This window comes from Trachurus trachurus (assembly GCF_905171665.1).
Source record: "Trachurus trachurus genome assembly, chromosome: 12".
Classification (NCBI taxonomy): Eukaryota; Metazoa; Chordata; class Actinopteri; order Carangiformes; family Carangidae; genus Trachurus; species Trachurus trachurus.
Window position 1 is genome coordinate 25,480,767 of NC_139908.1, and position 25,925 is coordinate 25,506,691.

The 25,925-nt window shown below is 42.4% G+C and overlaps 1 protein-coding gene across 1 annotated transcript in view; it reads left to right on the forward strand.

The window, feature by feature from the left end:
* LOC310994914 (ras-specific guanine nucleotide-releasing factor RalGPS1) overlaps positions 1-25,508 on the forward strand; it is a 99,789-nt gene extending 74,281 nt beyond the window's left edge. The window contains exons 10-19 of the mRNA XM_083983819.1: positions 2,511-2,578; positions 16,803-16,929; positions 17,497-17,648; positions 17,764-17,812; positions 19,286-19,366; positions 21,088-21,193; positions 21,789-21,881; positions 23,419-23,524; positions 23,625-23,716; positions 24,689-25,508. Coding sequence (XP_083839945.1) covers positions 2,511-2,578; positions 16,803-16,929; positions 17,497-17,648; positions 17,764-17,812; positions 19,286-19,366; positions 21,088-21,193; positions 21,789-21,881; positions 23,419-23,524; positions 23,625-23,716; positions 24,689-24,718 — 904 coding nt within the window. The 3' untranslated portion in view covers positions 24,719-25,508. The remainder of the gene's footprint in view (positions 1-2,510; positions 2,579-16,802; positions 16,930-17,496; positions 17,649-17,763; positions 17,813-19,285; positions 19,367-21,087; positions 21,194-21,788; positions 21,882-23,418; positions 23,525-23,624; positions 23,717-24,688) is intronic.
* The last annotated feature ends 417 nt before the right edge of the window (positions 25,509-25,925 follow it).

The window sequence follows — 25,925 nt, forward strand, 5'->3', positions numbered from 1 at the left end:
GAGCTAACCCTCACCTCCTGTTCACCAACAACACTGAAGAGATTTAGTCACAGTTATTGGTTTCATTATAGTTGCTGACAAACATATTTCAGCTCAATTTCCATAAACAAAATGAACACTACGTCTTTGACATTGCAAATGCAACATAATAATGCATGTAAACTCAGAAAGAATAACTCACTAACGCACGGCAGTAAGAGTGCAAAGTGCCAGAGAAAGTTTGCAACATGAATCAGTGTAGCTGTAAATGGATAAAATGTGTGTCGTGCAGCGCTGCTGGAAACTGTGCAGCCTGTTCCTGAGGCTGAGATGGTGAGATGGTCACAGAGCATTACTAATGACAGCAGTGACGAGAGAGAAAACAGATGCACAGATCAAACCGGGCTGATTGTATGATGTAATGTGGACATTACACATGACAGATTGTGTTTGAATTTTGCATGGCACTCCCCCTGTGTTTTTCTTTGGCGCCAACGCAGCCATTTAAACAGTCATTCATAAACACAACCGAACATACGCTCAATAATTAATGGCTGTTTTACCCACAGTTCCCCCCCTGTCAGTGTTTCAAGAAATACTTTCCAAATGTGGTGATGAGGAGCAGAAGCCCATTTGCCAAGGAATAACTTCTAGGTGGACTGTTCACAGTAGTGCCAGACTAAACTGAGCGTGTGCAGACAGTTAGAGACTGCTCCAGGTTCAGACTCAGGTGCCCACCCCCGATCACTGGACGACTGTATTAAAAGTAAATCAGCATTTAATACAGACCACACCACCTCTGATCATTTTCACTTGCTTTTATGTATTGAGAATCATTACATATTGATTTATATTTAGATGTACAACAGTCAGTGTTTATATTTAAAGGGATATATCAACATTTTGGCAAATGCGCCTATTGCCATAATCCCTATAGTCTTTGGGGTAGTTTTAATTGCTTACTTTTAATTGTCGGTGCAAGTTGTTTTGAGATTGGTGGGGCTCTGCACGGTGCACGGTATTTCAAGGCTTTCCCTCATCAAACTCATCAAATACACAATCCAACAAGTCCAAAAGCTCTCATGGACAAGTTGGGACTTGCACATTCACCACGCTATGAAATAATAATGGAACGTTATGAGATGGAGTTGTTTTCGAGGTAAATATGTAATCGGAACTATACATTCCCGACACGGCTGCTCGGCTTCAGAGTATTTGCTTCATGTGTTGTAAATGTTTCATAATTATACGTTACTATATCATAGCGTGGTGAATGTGCAGGTCACAACTTGTCCAAGAGAGCATTTTGGATTTGGATTGTGTATTTGATGAGTTTGATGAGGGAAACGTAGAAATACCATTAGCCTCCGTTGCGTTAGCTGAGCAGCTCGCGTCTCTGCTCCGCCGTTCTAAAAACAACCTGCACCGACAATTAAAGGTAATGAACCAACTCCTAAAACTATAGGTATAATGGCAATAGGCATTTGCCAAATTCTTTAATTATCCCTTTAAATATTAACACAATCCTGAACTCAATCCTCAGAGAAACAAGAGACCACCTTGCAACAGCCTCACACCTACTCACATATCAGGAAACACTTTCATTTTTGCAAAGATTGATACCATCTACAGCTGTCAATGTAACACTTATCAACACCTGTAAAGTGGAGTGATAAATGTATTTATAAGTTCCAGTGCTGCTCTACTGGGATGTATATGAGCAGTGATGGGAAGTCTCATCCAATCAAATCACTTGGTTGGAGCTCTCATATAAAAACTTTGTATCATAGTTTGTGCGTGCACTTTTTAAAACATTTTTTTTTATAACTGCTGATAGCTGCCAAGACAATACTAATAATCAAGTCTTTGATTTTCAATATTCCAGTTAAAACATCATACATGTAAATGTGTATTATTAAGAATGAAATGACAAGTAAGACAAGTGTTTTGAGTGACCTGTGTCTGCAGCTCTGTCCATGTTCATACAGGATGTGTTCAGGGACAGTTCTGAGTGTAGGCTAGGATTCTGGCAGCGCTCGGAGCCAAACACAGAATCACTGAAGCAAATAGCCTTAATATATGCAAATAAACCTCAGGGAGGTATAAATGACGTGTAGAGTGAAACACTTCCTGTTTAGAGAAGCTGTGAATTTTATCTTCCAGTTCCCTCCGAGTCCGACACCTCAGAGCTGTGAATCTCACACATCCAGCTAATGGCCCCTGCTCAGAGACTCACCATCGACTGGCTCAGATTTTTCTTTAATTATCTTTGGTTAAATGAATTGCAGCTGGAGTAAAAAGGCCTATAATTTCCTTTTCCTTTTTTATCGGTTCAGAGACAAAGTTTAGACTCAAACTTACTGCATCATTTTCTGGTTAGTTAACTCTGTAGTTAAACTCACCTAATATAACATTATAACAGCAGCGAGTGTGTCTGTGTGCACACTGCACAGTAGTAACTATGAGCTGATCAGAGAGCAGCGCTGGGCTCATGTGTCTAATGACTAATGTGTCTAATGTTTGTGTTGCAGGTTGTCTCTGAAGATTGAACCCGGCAACAGTTCCCCTCGCATCGCCTCCTCTAAAGAAGACCTGGCAGGTAAGACACACACACACACACACACACACACACACACACACACACACACACACACACACACACACACACACACACACACACACACACACACACACACAGTGTAAATTGTATCAGCGTCACTGGCTTTTCTCTGCATTTGTCAGAATAACAACATCAAATACATGTGATCAACTTTAAATGGGTCACATTTTGGTTCTAATGGTAGAAAATCACCTTCACAACACATGAAGCTGGTGAATCGAGCCTTCACAGAATGAACACTGCAACTGCACAGAATTAGACTGTTAGAATTAAGACATGGATAAATCCTCAATGGTTTTAAAGAGGAACTACTGTATGCAAGTCTGGTCGCTTTTCCGCTGTTTTGCTAACCCTCCTCTCAGCCATGTGCATTTGTTTACAACCAAAAATGAATACATGGAGCGGTTGATAACGTTATACACGTCTTAACATCGTATATGCTGTATATTTGTGTAGTCTTAAAGCAGAAGTGAGTGATATATTTGTGTTAATATAAGTCTTAAATAGTTATATCTTCCGACAGCAATCACTTACATAGAGTGTTTGGACTGAAACACGGGTCTCTCAGTCCCTCTGCTCTGCTCTGAGCCGAAGAGAAAACATTTATCGTATCCTACAGTTTTTATCCAATGAGGAGAGAGAACGGCATGCAGGGCTGTGTGTGCAGCCAAGGAACGCCGTGAATGTGGTGACGTAGCGACGAGGACTGTTATGGTGCGTTCAAGGAAACTCGTATTTTTCCGACCGTGAAGTGGTACCAGTTCGATCTGGTACGAGTTCACCGGTCGGAAGTTACGAGTGGCCGTTATAGTGACTTTCACCGGTAAAACAGGTCGGAAAAACACGAGTGGGTTGCCTGGAACGCTACAAAGTCGTAAGTTGTGACTTGAAGCTGTAATTTACGATTTCAAAAGCCTGCCTGGAACGCAGCATTAGCGAAAATGACCGGATCACTCACTTCTGCTTTAACTACCATAAACAAAAGATTACGGGTTACGGAGCGTGTTTGTGTCAAGGTGTGCAGAGACGAGAGCTGGGACACCGAGGCGGTGGCCAGGTACTACACTGATGTTGCAAGGTTGTATTGGTTTTCAGCCATGAGACACCAGGTATAAGACAGAGAGCCTCCATTCTCACTGTAACAAGTCACAAGTCATGTAGATAATTATCACAATTACTCCAGAGCTTTTTAATTAAGGTAAAAATGTAGCATAGCCACCATCCTCTTTAATCTGGCTGCTAACATCAAGGCAGACTGCTGCAGACTGACTGTCAGCTGGTTTTGCGGAGACTTGCACCTTCTTCACCTCCATGATGTGGCCTGTATGTGTGTTTAGATGTGACACCTGACTCCCATGTGGAGGATCAGTGATGTCACAGAAAAAGTATTAAATGATTAATTTAAGGCATTAAATTTAGTAAATGCTAAATAATGCACAAGTTATCCATCGATAAATGGTTAATTTAATTTACAAATAAAGAACATTGGGGTGTTGTTTAGCGTTTAGAGCAGGGGCCCCATTCCAGGCTGTAGTCCTTGCCGCAGCGTCCCCGGTTCGATTCCACCAGTGGCCCTGCATGTCTCTGTCTCCTCATTTTCCTGTCTGTCGCTGTCCAACCAATAAAAGGCCTAAAAAAGCCCCAAAAATACAAAAAAGGAGAAAACAATTATTTATTTATTCTATTTACTTATTTATTTCACAGGGACAGAGCATATTAAAAAGAAAAAAACATTTCTGCAAATATGACAGATTTAGCCAAAGGGGAAAAAAAGAAAAATTGCGAAGATAACACTATCTAACTTCACTAAATACACAATTTCAACACAAGATCAACTATCTATAAATAAAATTATTAGATTGTAGAATTTGAAAAAAATATTTGAAAAGACTGGATTCCCTCTTTAATTTCCATCTCCTTTTCCCAGCTGCTTCTCCTTTTCCTATTAGTCGATCTACAGTATTAGTTAGTCATTTAGCCTCTCCATTAGCCTTTGTTAACTCTGGCTGTCAGTGCTGCTAAAACCCACAGTCTAGGGATGTGATGTGACTGCTAAGCTCTCCCCGTTGCTGCTGCTGATTTTGCACACAGAAAAGTTGCATCTTGTCTTCATAGCAGTGAGAGTTGTAATTGGGTTTTAGACAACAATGACGCATGAGTCAGAGCTGCAGCAGCAGCAGCAGCAGATGATGTGAATGTACCAGCGAGCTGAGTCTGCACCGTGTCACCACACCGAGACACCACAGGAGAGGTGATACACGCTGGAGAAAAGAGAGCATCAGAGGTGAGACGCTGCAGCTCTCTGTGCTGACAGCTGATTGGACAGAGTGCCCCTTCCTGCTTCTCCTCCACCCCCAACCCCCCTTCACTTTCTCTGAGGTCCCTGTGGAGGTGAGGGGGCTGCAGCGAACATGTCTAAGGCCTGCAGACAAATGTGTTTCCTCCTGCTTGTGTAAACGGTGCTGACAGGCCGGTGCAGTGGGAGCTGAGTGAAAAGTTCCATTAGGACATGTTGCAGAGGGCCAGTCCGCTTCCTTTATTTTCCTCTCTTGTGTTGTGCTGGGATTTGGAGGGCGATTTTGGAGCGGTGGTGAGGTGATGTAATAGCGCAGGACCGGTCCAAGAGCTGGATATAGGTCAGGGTAATAAAGAAGAGCCACATCAAAGAAAGCTGAGTGTTCTGTGTCCGCCTGTGTGAGAGCAAAGCTTCCATCCACATAAGTATCAATAAGGACATGAAGAAGTGGTGAACCACGGACTGAGAGTTTCTGTAGCTCCAATAACAAGTACCCACTCAAGGATGACAAAACAAAAGGCTACCAGATCAGGCACAAGAGGTGACCTTGAGATCACACACAGAAGGACCACAAAATGTTTTATCTGTAAAAGGTGGGCAAACCTGGAATAACCTCCCAGTCACAATCAGGGAGAGCACCGCTCTTACCACGTTCAAGGGAAAACTAAAAGCCTGGTTACAAGCAAACCAGACATGCCACCACCTGTAACCTGTATATAATAACTGCTGGGGCACCATTTGAGTTTTTATTTTCAGTTAATTGTGCACAATATTTTTTTGTGTATGCCATTTTGGTTTTAGTAGTACTTACATAATGCAATTATGTATTACATGTTGTGCAATATCTACACACTTCTGCTTGTGCAACTGGGTGTAATGGGCATCGTGCAATACAACCTGGTACCTATGCAAAGCAGAAGTAAGCGATCCGGTGGTTTTGGCTAACTTCCTGTCAGCCGATGGAGTTAGCAGTCCCCGCCCTCGTCCCTACGTCACCACATTCACGCGCATCCCTTGGCTGCACACACAGAGAGGACCGCCCCTTTATGCCGTTCTCTCTCCTCATTGGATAAAACTTGTAGGATACAAGGAAAGTTTTCTCCTCGGCTTACAGCAGAGCAGAGTGACTGACAGACCCGTGTTTCAGACCAAACACTCTATATAAGTGATTGCTGTCGGAAGATATAACTATTTAAGACTTATATTAACACAAACATTCTGCTTACTTCTGCTTTAACCCAGCACTTATGCACTTTATCTCCGAGAACAAAACTCTTATGATCCGCCTGCCTGTGGAATGTGTTTGTCAATATGTTTTTCATTGTTATAGTTGCCTTTTTGTGTTGTTACTTTTTTTTTTCTCTCTCTCTCTTTTATATTATATCTAATGTGTACTGCTGTTTTTATGTTATTGGGACTACGGATGGAAATTAGCATTTTGCTATAATCCAGCATATTTACATGTTATGTCCATTAATGTGCACTGTCCCATTCAAATAAACAAAAAAAAATTTAAGTAAGTAAAAACAAAAAGCTCCAGTGAGCAGAGGAGAGTGGTGCCATCAGGACTGTATCTCATCATCTGCACAAGACGTTTCCACTTCTAGCCTTAAGGTTTCTCACACACACATCTGTCTGTCCGTCAAACGAGAGAGCCAGCAAGCGAGTGAGAGGGAGAGAGACTGATTTATGGAGACCAACCAACAGGCCAGAAAACATCAGTCAGCTAAACAAGAGGCTGCAGTATATTGTTATATTAAATATCCCTGAGAAATGTGCAGTAAAAGTCAACACGAAGCAACAGAATCCCCTCATTTAGCATCATCTTGACAACAGCAGCCAACACACAACATCCAGACCCAACCAAGCCGCCACAATAAACAGTCCAAAAGCCACAGGACACAATACAATGAAACAGTAGATCTGTCCGTTTGAACTTCGCTCTGTGTCTGAGCGTTACATCAAACTCATGCAGACCAGCCTCAGCATCAGTTCCAGTTGGATGAGGCGGTGTTCATCAGCGCTCCACATCAGCAGTGTAAACACTCAGCATCAAAGATCTAAACTCCTTCATCTCCTGCATGTCCTCTGGAACCTAGACCATGACGTCAGGGAGTGGACGCAGCTAGAGAATATAACAACATCCGATCTGGTGTTCTCATCGCTTTTAATTCAAAATAGAATATTAAAAATCCAACAAAATTGTTTCAAACAAACAAACAAACAAACAAAAAAAGTCCACGCAGCGTACAGGATTACAGCTGCCGGCACCTGCATCTGCTTCTCATCCACATGATGAGACACATGTTGAGGAGACAAGATACAAACTACACAGACTGCATGTTTAATCAACTCAACAAAAAACAACCAATGCAGATTAATACACTGCTCAAAAAAATAAAGGGAACACTTAAACAACACATCTTAGATCTCAATTAATGAAATATTGCAGTTTAAAATCGTTATTCAATATAGTAGAGTGTGTTGAGAACAAAATAACATAAAAATGATCAATGTAAATCAAAATTATCATCCCAGGTTGATTTCACATAGGTGTGATATACTTGGAGTTACAATGTGTTGTTTAAGTGTTCCCTTTATTTTTTTGAGCAGTGTAGTAATGTTTGGTGTAACCCTCCTCCTCAGGTTGTGTACTGTACATACTTTGCATGAACCTAAAGCAGCATAAGTTGATAACATCACAGTCTGTGTTCTTATTGTTTTTTGTTAAATGGATCCCCATTAGATGCCACAATAGTGACCACTATTCTTCCTTGTGTCCGCAAGACAAACACATCACATTTTAAATTCACAGTTAACATTAAAGTAAAAGAAAAATAACATAGGAAGTCGCTATACATGTATACATATATGAACACAGTTACATACATACACACTAAGTCCTAATTCATAATTCTAGTTATAGCTATATAATAATAATAGATATACTGTATTATATCTATCTAATAATATATCATACCACATTTATAGCTATCTAATATTGATCAAATCACATACAATCATATGTAATACAGTCCAACATGTATAGATTATCATCATGTATTTGTTGTAGTTCTAGAAGAATTGTAGTGGTAGTTATGGTTCTATAAACGATCTAGTCATATGCACAGTCATACATATCCATCCTATATAATCACATACTGTTATTATTCTCATCATACTATTATCGTTTATTATTATAGTTATAGTTAAATATAAATGTCCTACTGTATATAGATACAAATAGTCATACATAGTATGGAATATCAATATGATAGCTCAATGGAGTTAAAGGTCCAGTGTGTAAAATGAGGAGAAAACAGTGACATCTAGCATTCTGATTCTATTATTTATCTAATTAAATAATTCTATTGTGTATTAATGAATGTAAAACTCTTGAAACGTGCTCTCTGGTTGGCTGGATTTTCCACTCCGTACAAACATGGCGGTGCAAGATGGCGAGTTGGCGACACTCTCTAAGCAAGACCCTTGCTATATAAAAGAATAATTATAAGGCTACAAAAACCAAACAGATTTTATTTTATAGCAATTATATACTTATACAAATATATTAATTGGTAGTATATTCAGATTTTGCCAATAAACCTTGACAAATATTACACACTGGACCTTTAAAGGTGTTGGCCATCTAATAGATGAATAATATGTACACATAAACACATACCCCCTATACATGCATTCATTAACATGCTTGAGTTTGATGTGTAAGCTTTTGTAAACACAAAGATCAGTAGCTTCAGGGTTTGGCACAGTGGCTTCACAGTTCTTTGTCTTTACAGTAATGACTTTTATCTGGAGGTGAGTGAGCTCATATCTCTCTGGTCCAGTAGTCCTAGTTGTTCGCTCAAAGTCACGTAGAGCCGGAGTGACTAAAACATCCCATGAGCGAGTTAACGACGCAGCTAACAGGAGCAACATGTCTGCCGTCTTTTTCCATGGACTCATGTCTCACGGTCCGGGCCAGCCACATGCTGGGATTTGTTTACAGCGGTTACTACGGCAACCCTCTCTTTCTCTCACTTATCTCACAATTTAGTGTAATTACAGATTCAGAAGACCTGGTGTTATTTCTTCTTTCACAGAGCGACGCAGTCATTATGTGCTTGTCGCAGGAGCGACCGGAGGGGATTGAGCAGCGGAGGAGGAAAGGTTTTAATTTCAAAGCGTCCCCCTGTGCCAAGAGTGTTACGTGCTGCAGTCTCTGTAATAATTGTAATGCACAGGACGCCGGTGTAGGAGGAAGCATGAGTCTGAGCTGTTACATGGAGAAGTTTGGCTGCAGACGGCCTGCAGCCTCGAGGGGGACGTTTGGTTTCTGTCACTGTGACAAAAGAATGTTCAGTTTTCATTATCATTAGAGGATCTTTATGTAAGACTTATTTTTCCCATCATTATGACACAGCAGGCCCTCTGCTTATAAACTTTTTCCACTCCAATAAGGTCATATGAAATGACCAGAATGTGTGACATGTGGCAGGAGATGAGTTGTTTTGTCTCGGTGGGAAAAACGCCGCTGCAGTTTTATTTCAGGACACACTCGGTTGTCTCTGAGTGTGGTTACACACTAACTGCAGACAAACCGAATCCTTATGAACACAAGGCAGAGAGATGCAGACTAGAGTAGCGGTGCTTGTGTCTGGCAGCAGAGCCTGAGCTCCACCAATCAGAACGCTTCTGTCTCAGCGCAGGTTCAGCTGGTTCCTGTCAGAGTAAAGGCCAGTCCGTTGAGAAGCACAACAGTCACATGTTGGTCTCCCTGAGCTGATTCGCTTCTATTTTATGAAATCGGCTCACGGCGGGTCCACTACGAAAAAACACGTGCGCAAGACACACAACCCCACAACCAGCTGCGCAACCATACACACCACCCACTGTTTATATGAGCTGATTTTATTCACTCTATCTGTAGTAATCAGGACTCCCACTGAGGCCGTGAGCTCACTACTTTCACTATCATCCATGGATCACAGCTGGCTGAGTGAACACAGGACAGGGGGGCTTTTATTCTGAAGGAGGAAAGGAAACCAGCAGTGTCTTGGCCGGGACCTCCGTGTTGACACAACCAACTGATCCGTCTTATACTGAGTGACAAACACACTGTTAAAAAAAAGATCAGTAATGCACTCACCGAATCTCAGGAATAATTTATTATGATATGTTTATAGAATGTCAGAACTGTTGCAAAAATTACAAGCATACAAAAACAAATCTAGACTACTATAAAACACTACAATAAACCACGATAAACAGAAACACAAATAATAATGTTAAAATATAATATATGACATTTAAAAGAGATAATTCAAAAGCCTGGTGAGGGAAATATGTGTTAAGAAGTGATTTAAACCAAACTTTTGATTTAATACTGGACGTAGTGAGGTTCAACAGGGAGGTTGTAGCAGAGCTGTGGAGCCCTGACAGCAAAAACTCTGGCGAATCAGACGGTTCAGATAAATCCTCTGAATGAGAATGGGCTATAAAAATACAGCTCTGTATATTTACTGCTGTCTAAAAATGTGCTGTTTTATAACATTAGAACTCCCTCGAACCAATATAACAATGCACAACACTGCAATGTAAACAAATCGACTGTAAAGGATTCAATACTAATAAAATGAAAGATGAATGTGCTCAGACAGCGTTCACCCACAGGAAAGAACAAAAAACACCAACAATAACTTCACTGCTCTGCAGAGGTTTCCATGCATGTTTTGCAAATCAGAAATGATAATAATAAACTATCTACTATCTTTATTCATAGAGCATTAAAAAAAAAAATCCAGGTTACAAACTACAGTGATAAGGAAAGCTCTTCCATCAGGAGAAGCAGCTGCAAATTCAGAAAAGATGCTGATTCAAAACAAATACAACAGAAAGGTTCTGATAATAAAAAATATCTGGGTAAAACCAAAACAAACAGTGAACAGTGAACTCTCTCTCTCACTCTGCAAATACAGAAACAATGCAACAACGAAAACACACAAAGCAAAGCAAAAGAAAATGCTGCATATCCAGATGAGACCACAGACAGAGCTCCAGACCCCTAGGGGGAGCTCACAGTGGCACAGACAGACCAGCTTTTACCTGGAGGAGTACCAGGCTGCAGAATGCATAACTGGAAATTTGAGAGGTCATGTATCTGAGAGTCATAGTTTAAAATAAGCTCTCAGGTTACTTTTTGAACTTCCTGTGCAATGATAAACATGTATATCCAGGTTTGGTGACTTCCATCTATGTCTGCTAGAAGTACGCTCTTCATGCTGCAAATCACAGCTGATGCCCAAACAATAAAATCCCAATGTGTGGAGGTAAACAGTTGACTCTGTCCCGTTCTGCAGGCTGCAGCCTGGTGTACTTATTTACCTGAGGATCTCCGGGTTCTGCTGGTGTGCACAGAAGTCAGAGATATAGCCAGGAGAGAGTGCGTAGAGCTTTAAACATCATCCATAAAATGTTGAAATCCATTTGGAAACCTACTGGCCAGTGCAGAGAGGCTGAAACAGGAGGGATGTGGTTACGTCTCTTGGTTCTGGTTTAAAAAGGCCTGGCAGCAGAGCTCTGTACAGTCTGGAGACCATCAGTAGATTTCTGGTTGAGACAAGTAAAAAGACAGTAATCCAGATAGAGGGAGGGTGTCTGTGAGGACACACAGTAAAGACACGTGACCCCTAACTAGCCGTGCTGCCTATAACTGTAAACGAACACACATACACAGGTCAAAGTCCGAGATTTTAAAGCAAAGTGCCACAAAGTTGTCATGGTTCATCAGATCTCTGCTTGTTGCCTCATGCACTGGAGCAACTCCAGCTTTACTAAAGGTTAAACTCCTGCAGATGCCTCTAATTCACCAGTGAGACTCTAGAGGCCGAACAGGAAGCTGCAGTGGCGAGTGAAGCTGTAGATGTGACGGTGACGGTGCTGTGTGGCCACCTGAGTGACATGAGACCAGCAGCACCTGGGCGTGTTTGACGGCCTGCAGACGGTGCTCTCCTGCTCGTGCTGGTCAGATGATCATTTGCAGTTATGTAACATGGCAAGGGAAGGAGAAAAAAAAAAAAAAAAGGCTGTTCTGGTTGTTCTGGCCACTGCCTCGTTGGCTCGCCCTGCATAAACAGGCCTCATGCACCTCGCACGCTGCCAAACAGAAAAAGCTGGTTTCCTCACTCTCTCCGTGTTACAGCGAGATGGCAACACGTGCAGGAGGGGAGGGGTGAAACCGCACGTGACTTCCAGTTCGCGCACTTGCAGCCGTTTTGTGCGCGAACAAGGAGGGAAACCCCCAACCCCCCCGACCCCCCCTCCCCCTCTCAGATGTGACTTTTACGTGTAACCATGACAGTATCGGCTCACTCAAGTGGAGCTGATGTTCCGAGGGTCTGTCATAAATCATCTATTTCTAGAAGTTGTGGATAATTCATCCAAGCTGTTGGGTAATGTCGTAGCTGCACTTCGAGGAGCTGACTAAGCATGTGTGCATGTCCACAGAGATGAGCTAAGAGCTAACCTCAATCAACGGCAGAACAGTGGTTTCTGTTAGACATGTCTATATGAGCTCACCGCTGTCCCGTGATGACCCGGCCGTCCCAACATGTCACATGTCAGCCTCATTATCGCCTGCATGGAAATCATCTACAGTATCAAAGACTTAATAGACTTCCAATAAAAAAATACACATGAAAGCAAAAAAAGCAGCTGGTGAGGTGTCGCCGAGTGTCGTATCTACTTGTCATGTGACTTTTAATAATTCCAATATGTGATGTTTAGGTGGTGGAGAGCACTGGATCACACTTTGCATGAAAATCCATTCGGTAATTGTTTGGATGTGGTGACTGAGAGGGTGGCATCCAGCGAGCTCTCGGAGAGAAGACTGTGAAAATGGGCAAACTACACGGTGCATTATGATTTCATTCTAACAAACAAAAAAAGAAGATCTATTTTGTCACTTTTGTGTCACTGTGTCCTGCCCAGCGAAGCAGTTTGTAACTACCACATACAACAACTATGGAGCTGTGGTTTTGCAGGGATCTCAGGCCAACAGGAGACTCAGGCTAAGTTCATACAGCCCAAGTGGCCTGAATCAGATTTTCCCCCTCTATGTGATGTTTATTGACAGTGTGACAACAGCTCAAATCACATGCAATCTGATCTTTTCCAATCAGATTTGACCCCCTTTCATATGTGATTCTAAATCAGATACAGAGCTGATTGTTTGAAACATGATCTCAGTCTGAACACTGATGTGACCCATACAGAAATTCAGTCTGACTTTTATGTCAAATTGTGACATAAGAAGTGTATATTATGTAAATTGACATTTGTCATAGTACACAGGCTGTGCAAACGGCACACATGTTCATATCGTATCTGTCTTTAACTTATCCTCTACTTCTACGTTCACCTGCTTCCACAGAGTGCTGTGTGTGTGTGTGACCATGACAAGTTCACACTGGAGTCTCCAAATTTTATAAGATAATGTAAACGGCTGCATCACAAAGTCAGATCTACAAAGAAATCTGAACTAAAAACTAAGGCTTAAAGGGATAGTTCAACATTTTTGCAAATTGGCCCATTGCCAGAATCCCTATAGTGTTAAGAGTATGTTCGTTACCTTTAATTGTCGGTGCAAGCTATTTTTAGAATGGCAGAGCAGAGCCGCAAGCTGCTCAGAGCTACGCTACGGAGGCTAATGGGATTTCTTGGTTTCCCTCATCACACTCATCAAATACACAATTCAACAACTCCAAAACGCTCTGGTGGACAAGTTGTGACCTGCACATTCACCACGCTGAGATTGTTGGATTGTGAATTTGATTACGAACCTACTCCTAAAACTATATGGCAATGGGCCATTTTGCCAAAATATTGAACTATCCCTTTAATGCCTCAGTAGCATCAGCAACTTGTGTCCATGAGGACTGAGGCACCACCTGTACATGTGCTCCTCCATGTGAACAGGTTGAGAAGTGCAGTGTTATTCATCATATCTACTCATTATTATTATTCTTTTGCCACATACAGTAACTGATCTGGGAGCTCGGACAAAACCTGTCACCTTAAAGTTGTGTTTTTCTTTGAGTCGTCTCAAAACTAATTCTAATGAGCAACAGATGAACGGTGAAGAAACTGTGATATTCTGAAATACGTAGATCTTGGACCCCCTTATTGTTGCTAAATGGTTTTGGTGAGTTCATCACCGTGCGGATCATTGCGCTGAGCACGCACTTCTCCTGGTGCAGAGCCTCAAAGTGGACACTTTTACGAGCTAATAGTAGAGCAATCAAGGCACCGTGAGGCCGCTCTGTCCCTCAGGGATCACATTATCCTGCCACATCACATGGACTCCTCTCATTCCGACTTCACCGCATTATTTTAGAAAATTTTAGACGAGTTAAAAAATTCCTTCTGTTGGTAAAAAAGATTCCAGTTTGAGTAAATTCCACTGCAGCTCATCAGTGGAGAATCCCACACAGCTGTCTCTGTGTCCTCTGCAGGGACTGAGCCTCACCAGCTCTCTGCACCACAACACCACTTCATACAGGCCCAGTGTGTTCCACTGTGAGCATGTTGAACATGTTAGACCGTCCTGCCGGGTCCAGACCGGTCTAGTACGTGTAATTAAAAGGCCCCAGTGGGAGGAACACAGTGACTCAAAGGTTCCCTCTAATGCTGGTGGTAACATGGCACCAGCTCACCAGGCCAACGCCGTCCTGCCAGAGCTGTGGTCAGACCAGTGGCAGGAACATATGGACCGACCAATTACACATTCACACTCTCTGTTGGGCTCAGTGTATCAGATGAAGGAACTGGTTTCTGGTCTAATGGTGGGTTTCATGTCGGGACTCAGTCTTCGCCTCACTGGCTCCATCTAGTGGATGTGATACAGAGCATTCTGAAGCAGGGCTGATTTAATATTTACTGTTTTGATGGAATTTAGGAGAGCAGAGCCACAGGGACAAAAACATCCCCAGGTCTCCAGTGTGTAACTCAGTTAACTCCAGTTTTGTCTGTGAATTGCAGCAGTGAAGAACATTATCAACAGCTGGAGATCTTGAATTATTTTACATAATTATTATTTTAGCATATAAAGTATAGCCCATTTATCATTTGAATGTGTTTCTTGCAACAAAACCTCAGCCAAAGGCAGTGGTTCAATAGTTCATTTCATTATTATTGTGTTATGATTTATTATAAGTATTATGATTATTACAAATGAACTCCTGAACACCTGAATTTCCCCTATGGGATAAACAAGTTGTCCATCCATCCATCCATCCATCCATCCATCCATCCATCCATCCATCCATCCATCCATCCATCCATCCATCCATCCATCCATCCATCCATCCATCCATCCATCCATCCAAAATAAATAAAAAGTGGCACTGTACATGTGAAATATAATACATAAAATAACTTAATTGCAAAAAATTGTGGGGGAGAAAAAATGCTGTAATATCAACCGAAAAAGAACGCCTTCATTGCTGGGAGAGCTCTGGGGTGTCAGCTTGTTTTATAAACAGTAACTGTTTGAGTGTCGCCATGGTGATTCTTCCTCAGGCTAAGATTCAGGGGATTTATCCATGAGGACACGTGAGCAATGAGAAACACACACACCCTTGGCTTTTGCACATGTACTGAGGTCATGTGTGTGTGTGATGGTGGCTCTCTGACAAATGCATTACCTGGATACAGTATGACCTGACATGACATGACAGTGTTCAGGATGAGAGGAGAAGAGGGCACGGCTGGTCAGAGAGAGTTAAAATAAACAGAATTATTCCTTTTTTATGGCCTAAAAGTGTGTTTTCTTTTGTTTTGTTTTTTAAATTTTCTGTACTTATCAGCAATGCATATAAGCATACATCATTAAGTAGTGGTCTGAGCTAAGGGAGAAAATGAATAAGCAAAATTAAAATGAAGTAGAAAAGATTAAAATAAATAAATGTTTTTAGTTTTTAAGTCACTTGAATTAGCAGTCCCCGCCCTCGTCCCTACATCACCACATTCATGCGCATCCCTTGGCTGCACACACAGAGAGGGCCGCCCCTTTATGCCGTTCTCTCTCCTCATTGGATAAAGGTTGTAGGATACAAGGAAAGTTTTCTCCTCGGCTTACAGCAGAGCAGAGTGACTGACAGACCCGTGTTTCGGACCAAACACTCTATACAAGTGATTGCTGTCGGAAGATAGAACTATTTAAGACTTATATTAACACAAATATTCCGCTTACTTCTGCTTTAAACTACTGTTGTAAGTACATAATACACTACTCGCCAGATCCAAAAGAGGGTCTCCAGTATGTCGCCTGATCTCTGTTAAGAACTGCTGCTCTCCACAAGGATGATATTAGCATCACACACTCTTCTCCAGTATGGACAATGGTGTTTGGAGAGGAAGAGAAAACCAGTCAGACAAGAAAAACAATCTGAAACGGTAAAAGTGAGAAGTACAAAAAAAGGGTTTTGATTAGTAGCGTTCCACCCTTGAGGAAATGACTCTTGTTTTCATAAATACCATTAAGCATGTGCTGGAAATAAAAGGGCACGTGTTCCCACCACTGCCTGCACCTAAATGTGGCAATCACTGGCTCCAGAGAGGAGCTTTTGCATTTCTGCATTAGCTGAAGGTCACCAGATGAAAGGGAGGGGTGAGAGGAGGGGTGTGCAGCAGTTGGCTCTCCTCACCACTAGATGCCACTAAATCCTCCACACCGGCCCTTTAAATAGTTTGAATGGTATAATTATTAGTCTGAGGGCCATTGACAATGTGTCGACTAATTCTTCTACCCTGACCTCCAGTGACCTGTGATGTCACGACTCAGACGAGCTGAAGCTGGTGAGCAGTGTTGCAGCAGCTAGCAGTGATGTCATGCTCTGTGTGTTTCAGGCCTGTCTGAGGTCTCTGCCTCCATGAGGTACAACCGAAGACCAACCTGCCCCGATGCCTCTGTGGGGGTTCACATCCCCACGCCTCCACCATCCCACCACAGGAAGAGCCATAGCCTGGGAAACAAGTGAGTACAACAGACGCTCATTGATGAAACATGTCTTTTAAACACCTGGGAACTATTATAATTTGTGGAAAAGGGGCATAATATGTCTCCTTTAAAGATGTATTAACAAGTTAGTAAAATGATAAAATTATGCATCAAACAGATGAGCTATGTAGGACACAGCTGTAGAAGATCGAACACCATACAGTTGTGTATTTAAACTGATTTCAGGTGACAGAATAGTACTAAAAACAACACTTGAGTAAATGTACTGTTACATTCCAGCGTTCCATATTTTCAGGGAGGATCTGCTCATTGTATTCCTACATTTCTTGTAGCCATCACTCCTGATGTGTTTAAGAGTGCATAGTAGTGATTAAAGAGTTTAAAACCTGTCTGAGCAGCAGAGTGTCAGTCCACACTGTGGTCCCAGATCTCAGGTGTTACGAGCTAAGATAATAAAACTGATTGGAGAAGAAACTAGGCTCGGGTAGAAAAACATAAATCTGAGCTTTTCAAGATAACGTCCTGTCCCACGTCTAACCTCCAGCTTTGTGTTGTTTCCTTCTGGCTGACCCGTCGCAACAGTATGATGTGTCAGTACGGCATGTCAGAGAGCCGGAGTGCCACCTTCCCCATAGAGAAGGCCAGACACCTGCTGGACGACAGTTTCTTAGAGTCTCAGAGTCCCGTCAGAAACGACCCGCACAGCACGTCTGTGTCCAACGGCCTGTCGTTAGGTATGTACACTACCTACTGTAAATACAGTCATTGACCAGGCCAAGGCTTTGGGCTTAATCCGTTTTTCTCATATAGACCTGAAACTGAAGATTGTTATTTTATTTTCCCTAACAGGTAGCAGTGAAAGCTCTTTTGGGGAGGAGCTGTCACCTGGAATGGAGAGGTAAGAGCCAATCATCATTCATCTTTCAGGGTTTTAATATCTAAAATGTACTTATTTAATTATTTAATGAAGGACAGAAAGAACTGCTCCCTTCATATCAGTAACTTTGATAAACTTAAGTCTCAATAAAGTGAGTGTGAATCTACTGGAAGGTTCTTTATATTCTGACAGTTTTCCAAAAAAGTTGTTACAAGACCAACATCAACAATGTGATATCTCAGTTCATCAGCATTACTGATTATTGTGGACTGCAGCATATTAATACACTCTCTGGAGTCCTTTGAGGATAATATCAGGCTTTATGACTGAATTGTATCTTCACATGTGTTCAAGGGATATGCCAACATTTTTTTTTTCGTGTCTTGCCGCACTCCCGAGTCCATGACAAGCAGATAACGAGTGCTGTAACGAGGGAGAGCCCGTATCGCCCGTAATTAGCTTAGCTCAAACGCTGGAAGTGTAGGCTATCGGTAGTGTTAGCCTGCCTCCACCTAAAGTCATCAGAGAAACTCTTCAGCAACTCTCAACGGAAACCGACGGGCCGATCTTCGTCTCAGAGCTGACAAAACTCTCCGGTAAGGCATCTTGAGCGGTCAAATGCCGGTAACAGGACGAGCAAAGACGGTTTATTTTGGTTCAAGCTAGCTACATCGAGGGTAGGTTAGCTTCCTATTTCAAAGTAAAAGCACAAATTCTATCCTCATGGTTTTCTGTATGTAAAGGGCAACGGGTGTTTTATTTTGTGAAAGTAACCGGAAGTGCGTTGGTCACAACAGCTAGCTTGAGTAGCGCCGAATTCGTCCGAACAAATTTGTAAACAGCTATACCAGACAAATTAACGACACACTGCTGATCTAAACGGCTACTTTCTCGCCTAAAAATGTTTGAAATGTTGATAAAGTGATATATTTACAGAATTTAGGCTAAAATGAAATCTGTTTCTGACTGCTGATTTCGGCTCAGGTACGAGGCAGGCTAACACTACCTATACACTTCCAGCGTTTGAGCTAAGCTAATTACGGGCAATACGGCTCTATCTCCCTTGTTACTGCACGCAGTCGAAAGGATGGTGTATCTGCCTGTCATGGACTCGGGAGTGAGGCAGGACACTGAAAAAAAATGTTAGCGTATCACTTTAAAATAAGAAAATATAGAGAATGAACAGATTTATCCTTTAATTTTCATTTGAATTTCTCCTCTCTGTCACCAAGTATGTACGTATCTGTGCTTGTAGCATATTCATTGTGTATATGATATCAATGTATATGAATGTTGCTAACATCCTATGTCAAGTGATCATAGTGTATATCTGTGTTTGTCCAAGCAACAAGATACAAAATTAATTCCCATCTACATACAGTGTATATCAGAGTGGCAGATAAAAACCAGAACATGACTGTGAATGTAAATAGTTTGAATTGTGTTTGGTTGACACACACATTCACACTGACTGTGACACTGTGTGACAAACAGGGGCCGCATGTATGCAACACTGGGCCCCAACTGGAGGGTCCCGCTTCGCAACTCCCCCCGGAGCCGCAGCTATGTTTACAGGTACAGTGGAGTGGGCGGAGTCAATACCAGTTTAAGTGATGAACTCATCTTTACTGGGGAGATGATGTGTGTCATCACCTCATCCTCTCACTGCATGCTGCTAGAGGTCAGAGGTCACCTCTACCTCTGCCTCATAGACTAAACCTGACTGTGGGCTGTGCAAAGGAGTGTTGTTCAAGGGATAGTTCAACATTTTTGGCAGAGTTGTTTTCGAGGCAAATGCTTGCCGAAAAACTGCCCCCGACGGGAACGCGCATCAGCGGTTTTGCATGAATTTGCCTCGAAAACAACTCTGTCTCGTAACATTCGATTATTATCTCATAGCGTGGTGAATGTCTAGGCTACAACTTGTCCACGAGAGAGTTTTGGAGTTGTTGGATTGAGTTTGATGAGGGAAACCAAGAAATCCCATTTGCCTCCGTAGCGTAGCTCTGAGCAGCTCTGCTCTGCCGTTCTAAAAATAGCTTGCACCAACAATTAAAGGTACCGAACCTACTGCTAAAACTATAGGGATTATGGCAATGGGCCAGTTTGCCAAAATGTTGAACTATCTCTTCAGATTATCCAAATTTACAGCGACAATGATCCTGGAGAGAAAAGTTAGTGACAAATTATTTACAACATTGTAAAAACTATGACAGAATAAAGTCATAATTTTGAAAATACAATCATAATATTTCAAGAAGAAAAGTCATCATGAGAATAGAGTTTAGTAATTTTAGGTTTAGGGGAAAGATCAGAAGCTTTAAGATGAGGAACGTGGAGCCTCCTGTTCAAATACACTATAACTATAACTAAGGAGATTCTTCAGCATCGTCATCATCATCATGAAAGAAGACTGTAAAGAATCTGAGTCTGTTTTACTGATGGAGAGGCAACAGGCCGCACTGATTGTGCTCTTTATTCCCACAATATTACAACTTTTTCTTCTAACATTCTGACTTTCTCTTGAGATATGATGATTTTATTCCCAAAATTTACAGCTAAATCCTCACTGTATTATGGTATAATACATAATATGTAATATGATATAATACAGTGTTCCAGTAATACAGTTCACCATGAGGAAGCGTTTGATGAAAACAACAGACAGAGCGAGTTAGAGTGATATATATTTTTTTTTACAAAGTTTACAGAAGATTGTGTTATGATGTGAAAGTGTACACATCCATTATTAGTTTATCCTCCATCAGCACAGCTCAGTGTCAGGTCCTCACAGTGGACCACGTGCATCGTCAAACATCTGTCACAAGGAAAACACACACATCACATAGAGAATAATGTAGAGCCACGAGCATTAACCTGACGTTGTGGCAGTCAGTGGAGTTGGATGAGGCGCTCCAGTCTGTGACCGTCACTGTGCTGAGCTTCATGTTTGTCTTGTCTCAGTCATCTCACTATAAGCAAAGCTGGGATCCATAGTGTGAGTGTTGGTGTCTTGCACGCTGTCCCTGTCAAACACTTTGGTCATATTCAAAACCTTTATAGACAGTCATGAAGTCAAATGTCACATCATCAGTAGGACATCAGCAGCAGAGGGTCAGACCACAGTCAGCAGAGAGTTTAGTTGTTGTTTCTCCTCTGTCAGAGTTAGCCAGAGTTATCCAGGAACTAGTCTGTAGCAGCATCATGTTGACCCTCTCAGTGAGCTCGGTGCTGAGTGAGCTCTGAATGCTGACAACTTGTCTTATTGGCTCATAATGTTCCTGTGACACCCTCAGCTCCTCTGCTGCTAACTCCTGCTACGGGTGCAGCGAGGCCGGGGGGGTGACCATTGAAGGACCCCTGAGGAGGAAAACCTTGTTGAAGGAAGGACGGAAGCCCAAGGTGGGTCCACCTCTGGTCTTTGAAAGCTAAGCTAACGCTAACCATATTTAACGAGCAGCAGCTCCGGTGTTGACAGCGGACTGGAAACACATCTGAATAATTTCACACTAACTCACCTGCAGACGAACCTGACAAACCCACAGCATCACGCCTGCACCGGAAACGTTACGGTACCGACTGACTGTTAGTTAGCATTAGCATTAGCATTAGCATGATGCCATTTCTCCACAGAGCTATCAGGATCTGCCCCCCCATGAGCTCCGTCTCACGTGACATCAATGTACTAGTAATGCTGTTGGCGCAGAGATCATTTCATGCTGACGTCGCCAACGTAACCAGATGTAAATATTTATATATTTTGGACCCGTCAAAATTTATAAAACAACTATTTATATACTATTTTTAAAAAAAATAAGTAAAATGAACACTTTTATTCTGCACCCCTCTAGACGTTCTGTGGATGTTTTTTTTTTTTTTTTTAATGAATCATTTTGATGAAAAAGTTGTAGCTATAGGCCTAACCTTTAAAGCTAGAGAGGTCCTGTCTGAAAGGAGGGGGATGTTCTCAACACGTCCATGTTTCTCTGTCTTGCAGTTGGCGTCGTGGACCAGGTTTTGGATTTGTCTGTCTGGCTCAACACTGACCTTCTATGGGGCCAAAGCTCTGAGGGCCTCAGAGAGGAAACATGTGAGTTTGATGCTTGAAACATAAATACGACTGTTCAGGCTGTGTCATATGAACAGAGGATTTCTGCTGCTGATGGCAACAAACTTCACATCCACATCAGCTCTGTAGCTACTTACCTTTAGCATTTTTTGAGATGCCGGGCATTTCAAAATAAAAGTGTTTACATCAGCAGTAACAATAACAGTATCAGAGCTTTTCTAAAACCACATTACAAAAGTGCAGCAAAATAAAACAGTGACCCAGTATTAGTGCAAGGCAGAGTCAGCAGCAGGGGAGAGATCAGTGAACATCAGTAACACCCAACAGTAAAAAGTGGCTCCATTAGGATAAATAGCTGTCAATAGCGTTCAGTAAGCACCTCTGCCTCAGGGTCTCGGGGTGGGAGCTGATTGATAAGCTGTTAAGAGGTCAGATATAAAGCATGAAGAGAGGCTTTAACAGTCAACGCCAGGATCCTAAAATCAATTCTAAAAGCTACTGGGCCTGAGTGCAAAGAGGGTAAACCAGTCTGGAGCCCATTAATAGATTTTTGGTTGAGGTTGTTTCAGTTGTCGAGGCGTGAGGAGATAAAAACAGATAAATTGCCTCTGTGTCTTTGTCTTTTCAAAATAAAATACACTGAATGTTGAATGTATTTCTTTAATGATCAAATCAAGACTGAACAGGTTTTGATTGATGTGTTCCAGCAGAGGACCGTGGTGCTACAGTATATGATATATATGATATGGGTCTTGGACAGGGCTTTTGGTCAGATGATGGAGTTTTATTGTGAAGATTGAGAGTTTTCATCAGATGGTGTTTCTATGGTGGTGCGAGGGCTGGAGCCTGTTTGTTTCAGGGTTTATCTGTGCATACAGTGATGTGTCACTCATTAGTTCTATATCTGATGGTCATATAGACTCAGTGCTATATCATACAACAATTAAAACTGCTCTTTATTATTATTATGTCTGGGGCCAGAGCTGTGAAGACAGTATTGGAACTGCTTTTTCACATTTTTACATCTACTCCTACTGCTACATCTGTTTGATGATCAGATCCAGCTCAGATTTGCCCAGGAAAGCCCTGAGATCAAGACAAAGCTTCACTGTGAAGCCTGTGAGTTTTCATTGAAGGCAGTTGCCTCGGCAACATGGCAAATTTTGATGTTCCATGGAAACATGGAAAAAATAAACAGTTTTTGATCATGGTATTTTTTAGATGCAGAATTTTGCATTTAATCCGTTACTGGGAATCCAACAACCAACCTCACTACCAGACCTGCATCTTTCACAGTGGTCGCCAGAGGGGGGCAAAACAAATATTATGGAATCATATTCTCTGCTTCCTTTTCCTCCTCTAGGGAAATTCTTTCTGAATAGAATGAGCTGCCTTGACAATAACATACAGATTGTTTAGATATTCACCAAATAAACTGATGAGTGAAGATGGATCCAGTGGTTCTTGTGCTGTATCAAAAAAAAGAGAAGAAATCCCATATGTACCTTTGTCGTATTGTGCACCTATGTGACCCTCTGTAATCCTCCGTCTGCCACAGTACAAGTCCAACCCGTGTAAGAAGGTGTGTGTGACTGGATGGATGGTGGTGCTGCCAGACGACCCGGCCAGGCCCAACATCTTCCAGCTCAACGACCCAGACAAAGGTGAGCTTCACTCCTCCACCATCAGAGCTGCTGCTGCTGCTGTTTTCTTTTCACTCCTCTTCATTTCATATTATCACATATAATCTGTTTCTCTTCACAGGCAATGTTTACAAGTTCCAGACTGGATCCAGGTTTTCGGCTATCATCTGGCATAAGAACCTGGAGGAGGCTTGTAGGAGCAGCAGACCTCAGGTATGTTCAACACACACACTGACCTGTGTGGAACATGGGGTCAGTTTAAACTGGTTTTCCTCAAGAGATCAAAGTGTAGACAGAATTAAACCCTGTTTGACTGTAAGATCAAATACTTTAACTTTTACTTTCATCAGTAGAAACTTGTGATAGATGTTTAAAGCTGCATAAATGTTTTCATATTAACACTGGAGATGATGAATGTTATTAGTGCGACAGGGTAACTTCCCTCCCATCTCTGTGGCATTTTATTGTCTTTCATCTCAATGTTTTGATTTTATAGTTTGAATCTTTACACAACCAGCCAAGAATCAAACAGCAGACAGACACAGAGAGCAGCTAGCAGCTGGAGCTGGAGAGCCAGATGTTTCCCTGAGGAGCTGGAGGAGACCAAACACAGAGCTAAAAGAGAGGGAATATTCATCAAGTCACCACATTCATGGTTAATATTAGAGCTGCCCTCGACCAAAGATTTTCTTGGTCGACCAAGAGTCGTCATTTAGGGCGATTAGTCGAATAATCGACCAGATTTAGCGAGAAAGTACTGCTCAAAACCGTGATATCACAGGGACCTGCTGTGTAAAAATAAAAGAAAAAAGGGGAGTGATCAAGTGAGTGTAACGACTTCCTGTATCTGGGCCTTCAAATGAAAAGCCCTATACCCTTTCATATACAGTTCAGTCACATCGATTTTGACTTAATTTTGACAAGACATGGCTCCAAATGTTTTGGGTTTTTTTTCCCAGCGACCAATCAACCAATTAAATTTTGGTTGACTAATGACTTTTTGGTCGACTAACGATTGGTCGACTATTTGGGGGCAGCCCTGGTAAATAGATTTGAATAGATAAGAATACATCAGTGTTGATTCTACAGCTTATTGCTCTGCCCCCAAGTGGACAAATAAAATAACAGAGAGCCAGAGCAGCCTGCACATCAGACCCTGTTTCTAACGCTCTGTTCTTTCAACAGATACCAGCAAACCTCATGTCTTTTGAATGAGAGCGGACTTGATCTGGGAGGAGGGGGGGGGGCATCATTGTGCCAAACCCAATAGTTTGGGACATATAAACTTGACTACAGCTGATTGGTATCTAAAAAGAAAGACGCATGTGAAGAAGCTGCTGCACCTGCCAACACACCTGCGCTCTTCTTCACCGTGACTCCATGTGACAAACCCCCCGGAGAGGCCCCTGCCCCCCGGAGAGGCCCCCGCCGCCGCCGAGACGGCCCCTCGTTTCTTTCTCTAAAGCTTCCTCGTTCGCTGTCATTTGTTACGCTGCTATAAACATGTGAGCAAGCACATAGTTCTTTTGGCCCATGTTGGGTTTTCTGCCCGGGTGGAGCGACTCATCAGTGTGCAGATGTGGACCTCCAGTGTTGCCGGCTGGATGTCGAGCTGCAGCGCACACACACCAGTGTTAGATTGCCCTCGGACGGAGCGAGGGGTTTCCACGCGGAGAGGAGGAAAAGACGACCAAGAAGATTTGTTCCGCTGTGAAGGGTGAAAGGTTTAGTTTTTCTGCATCTCAACATCTCACTGAGGAACACACTGATCGTGGATCTGCCAGAGGAGGAGTGTGGAGTATGGAAAACACGACCCGGTTAGAAGGTTTTATCTTTACTATGAATCAGAATGGACGGTGAGGACTCCTCATCGCGTTTAGCCCTGTGACGAACAGCTTACAGTCGTACAAAAACTATCCAGAGCCACGAGTTTCGGCTTCAGGAGCTGGTGTTGAATTGTGGGTAAATGGAGGAAGCAGCCCCCTGGACCAGTTCACCAGTTCACCTGTTCACCCCCCTTCCCCTCCTCCCCGCTACCTCAGCCGGTAGTTCTCCTGTAGAAGGTGTTTGCTGATTACAGAGCAAAAGGTTTACAAATAGCAACAATCACCATTTTCTACAGAAACAAGTCAAACACCATGGAAACGGCTGCGGACGCGGTGAAAAGCGATCAATAAACCCCCGAGAGCAGCCAGCTGTCGTCCCCCCCCCGAGGCCCAGGCAGCCGCTCCAGCGGAATTTAAAGCAATTTACAGCGAAGTACCGAGCTTTCAACAATCAACGTGTGTGACCTGCGTGTAAATACTGTATTTATTTGTAAAAGAGTTTATTTTTTTCAATTGGCCGACAAAGGGAAATTGACCACCTGCTGAAGGAAGCGGCTCCTCAGAGATACTGTCGGTGGGAGGCCACCCTAAAACCT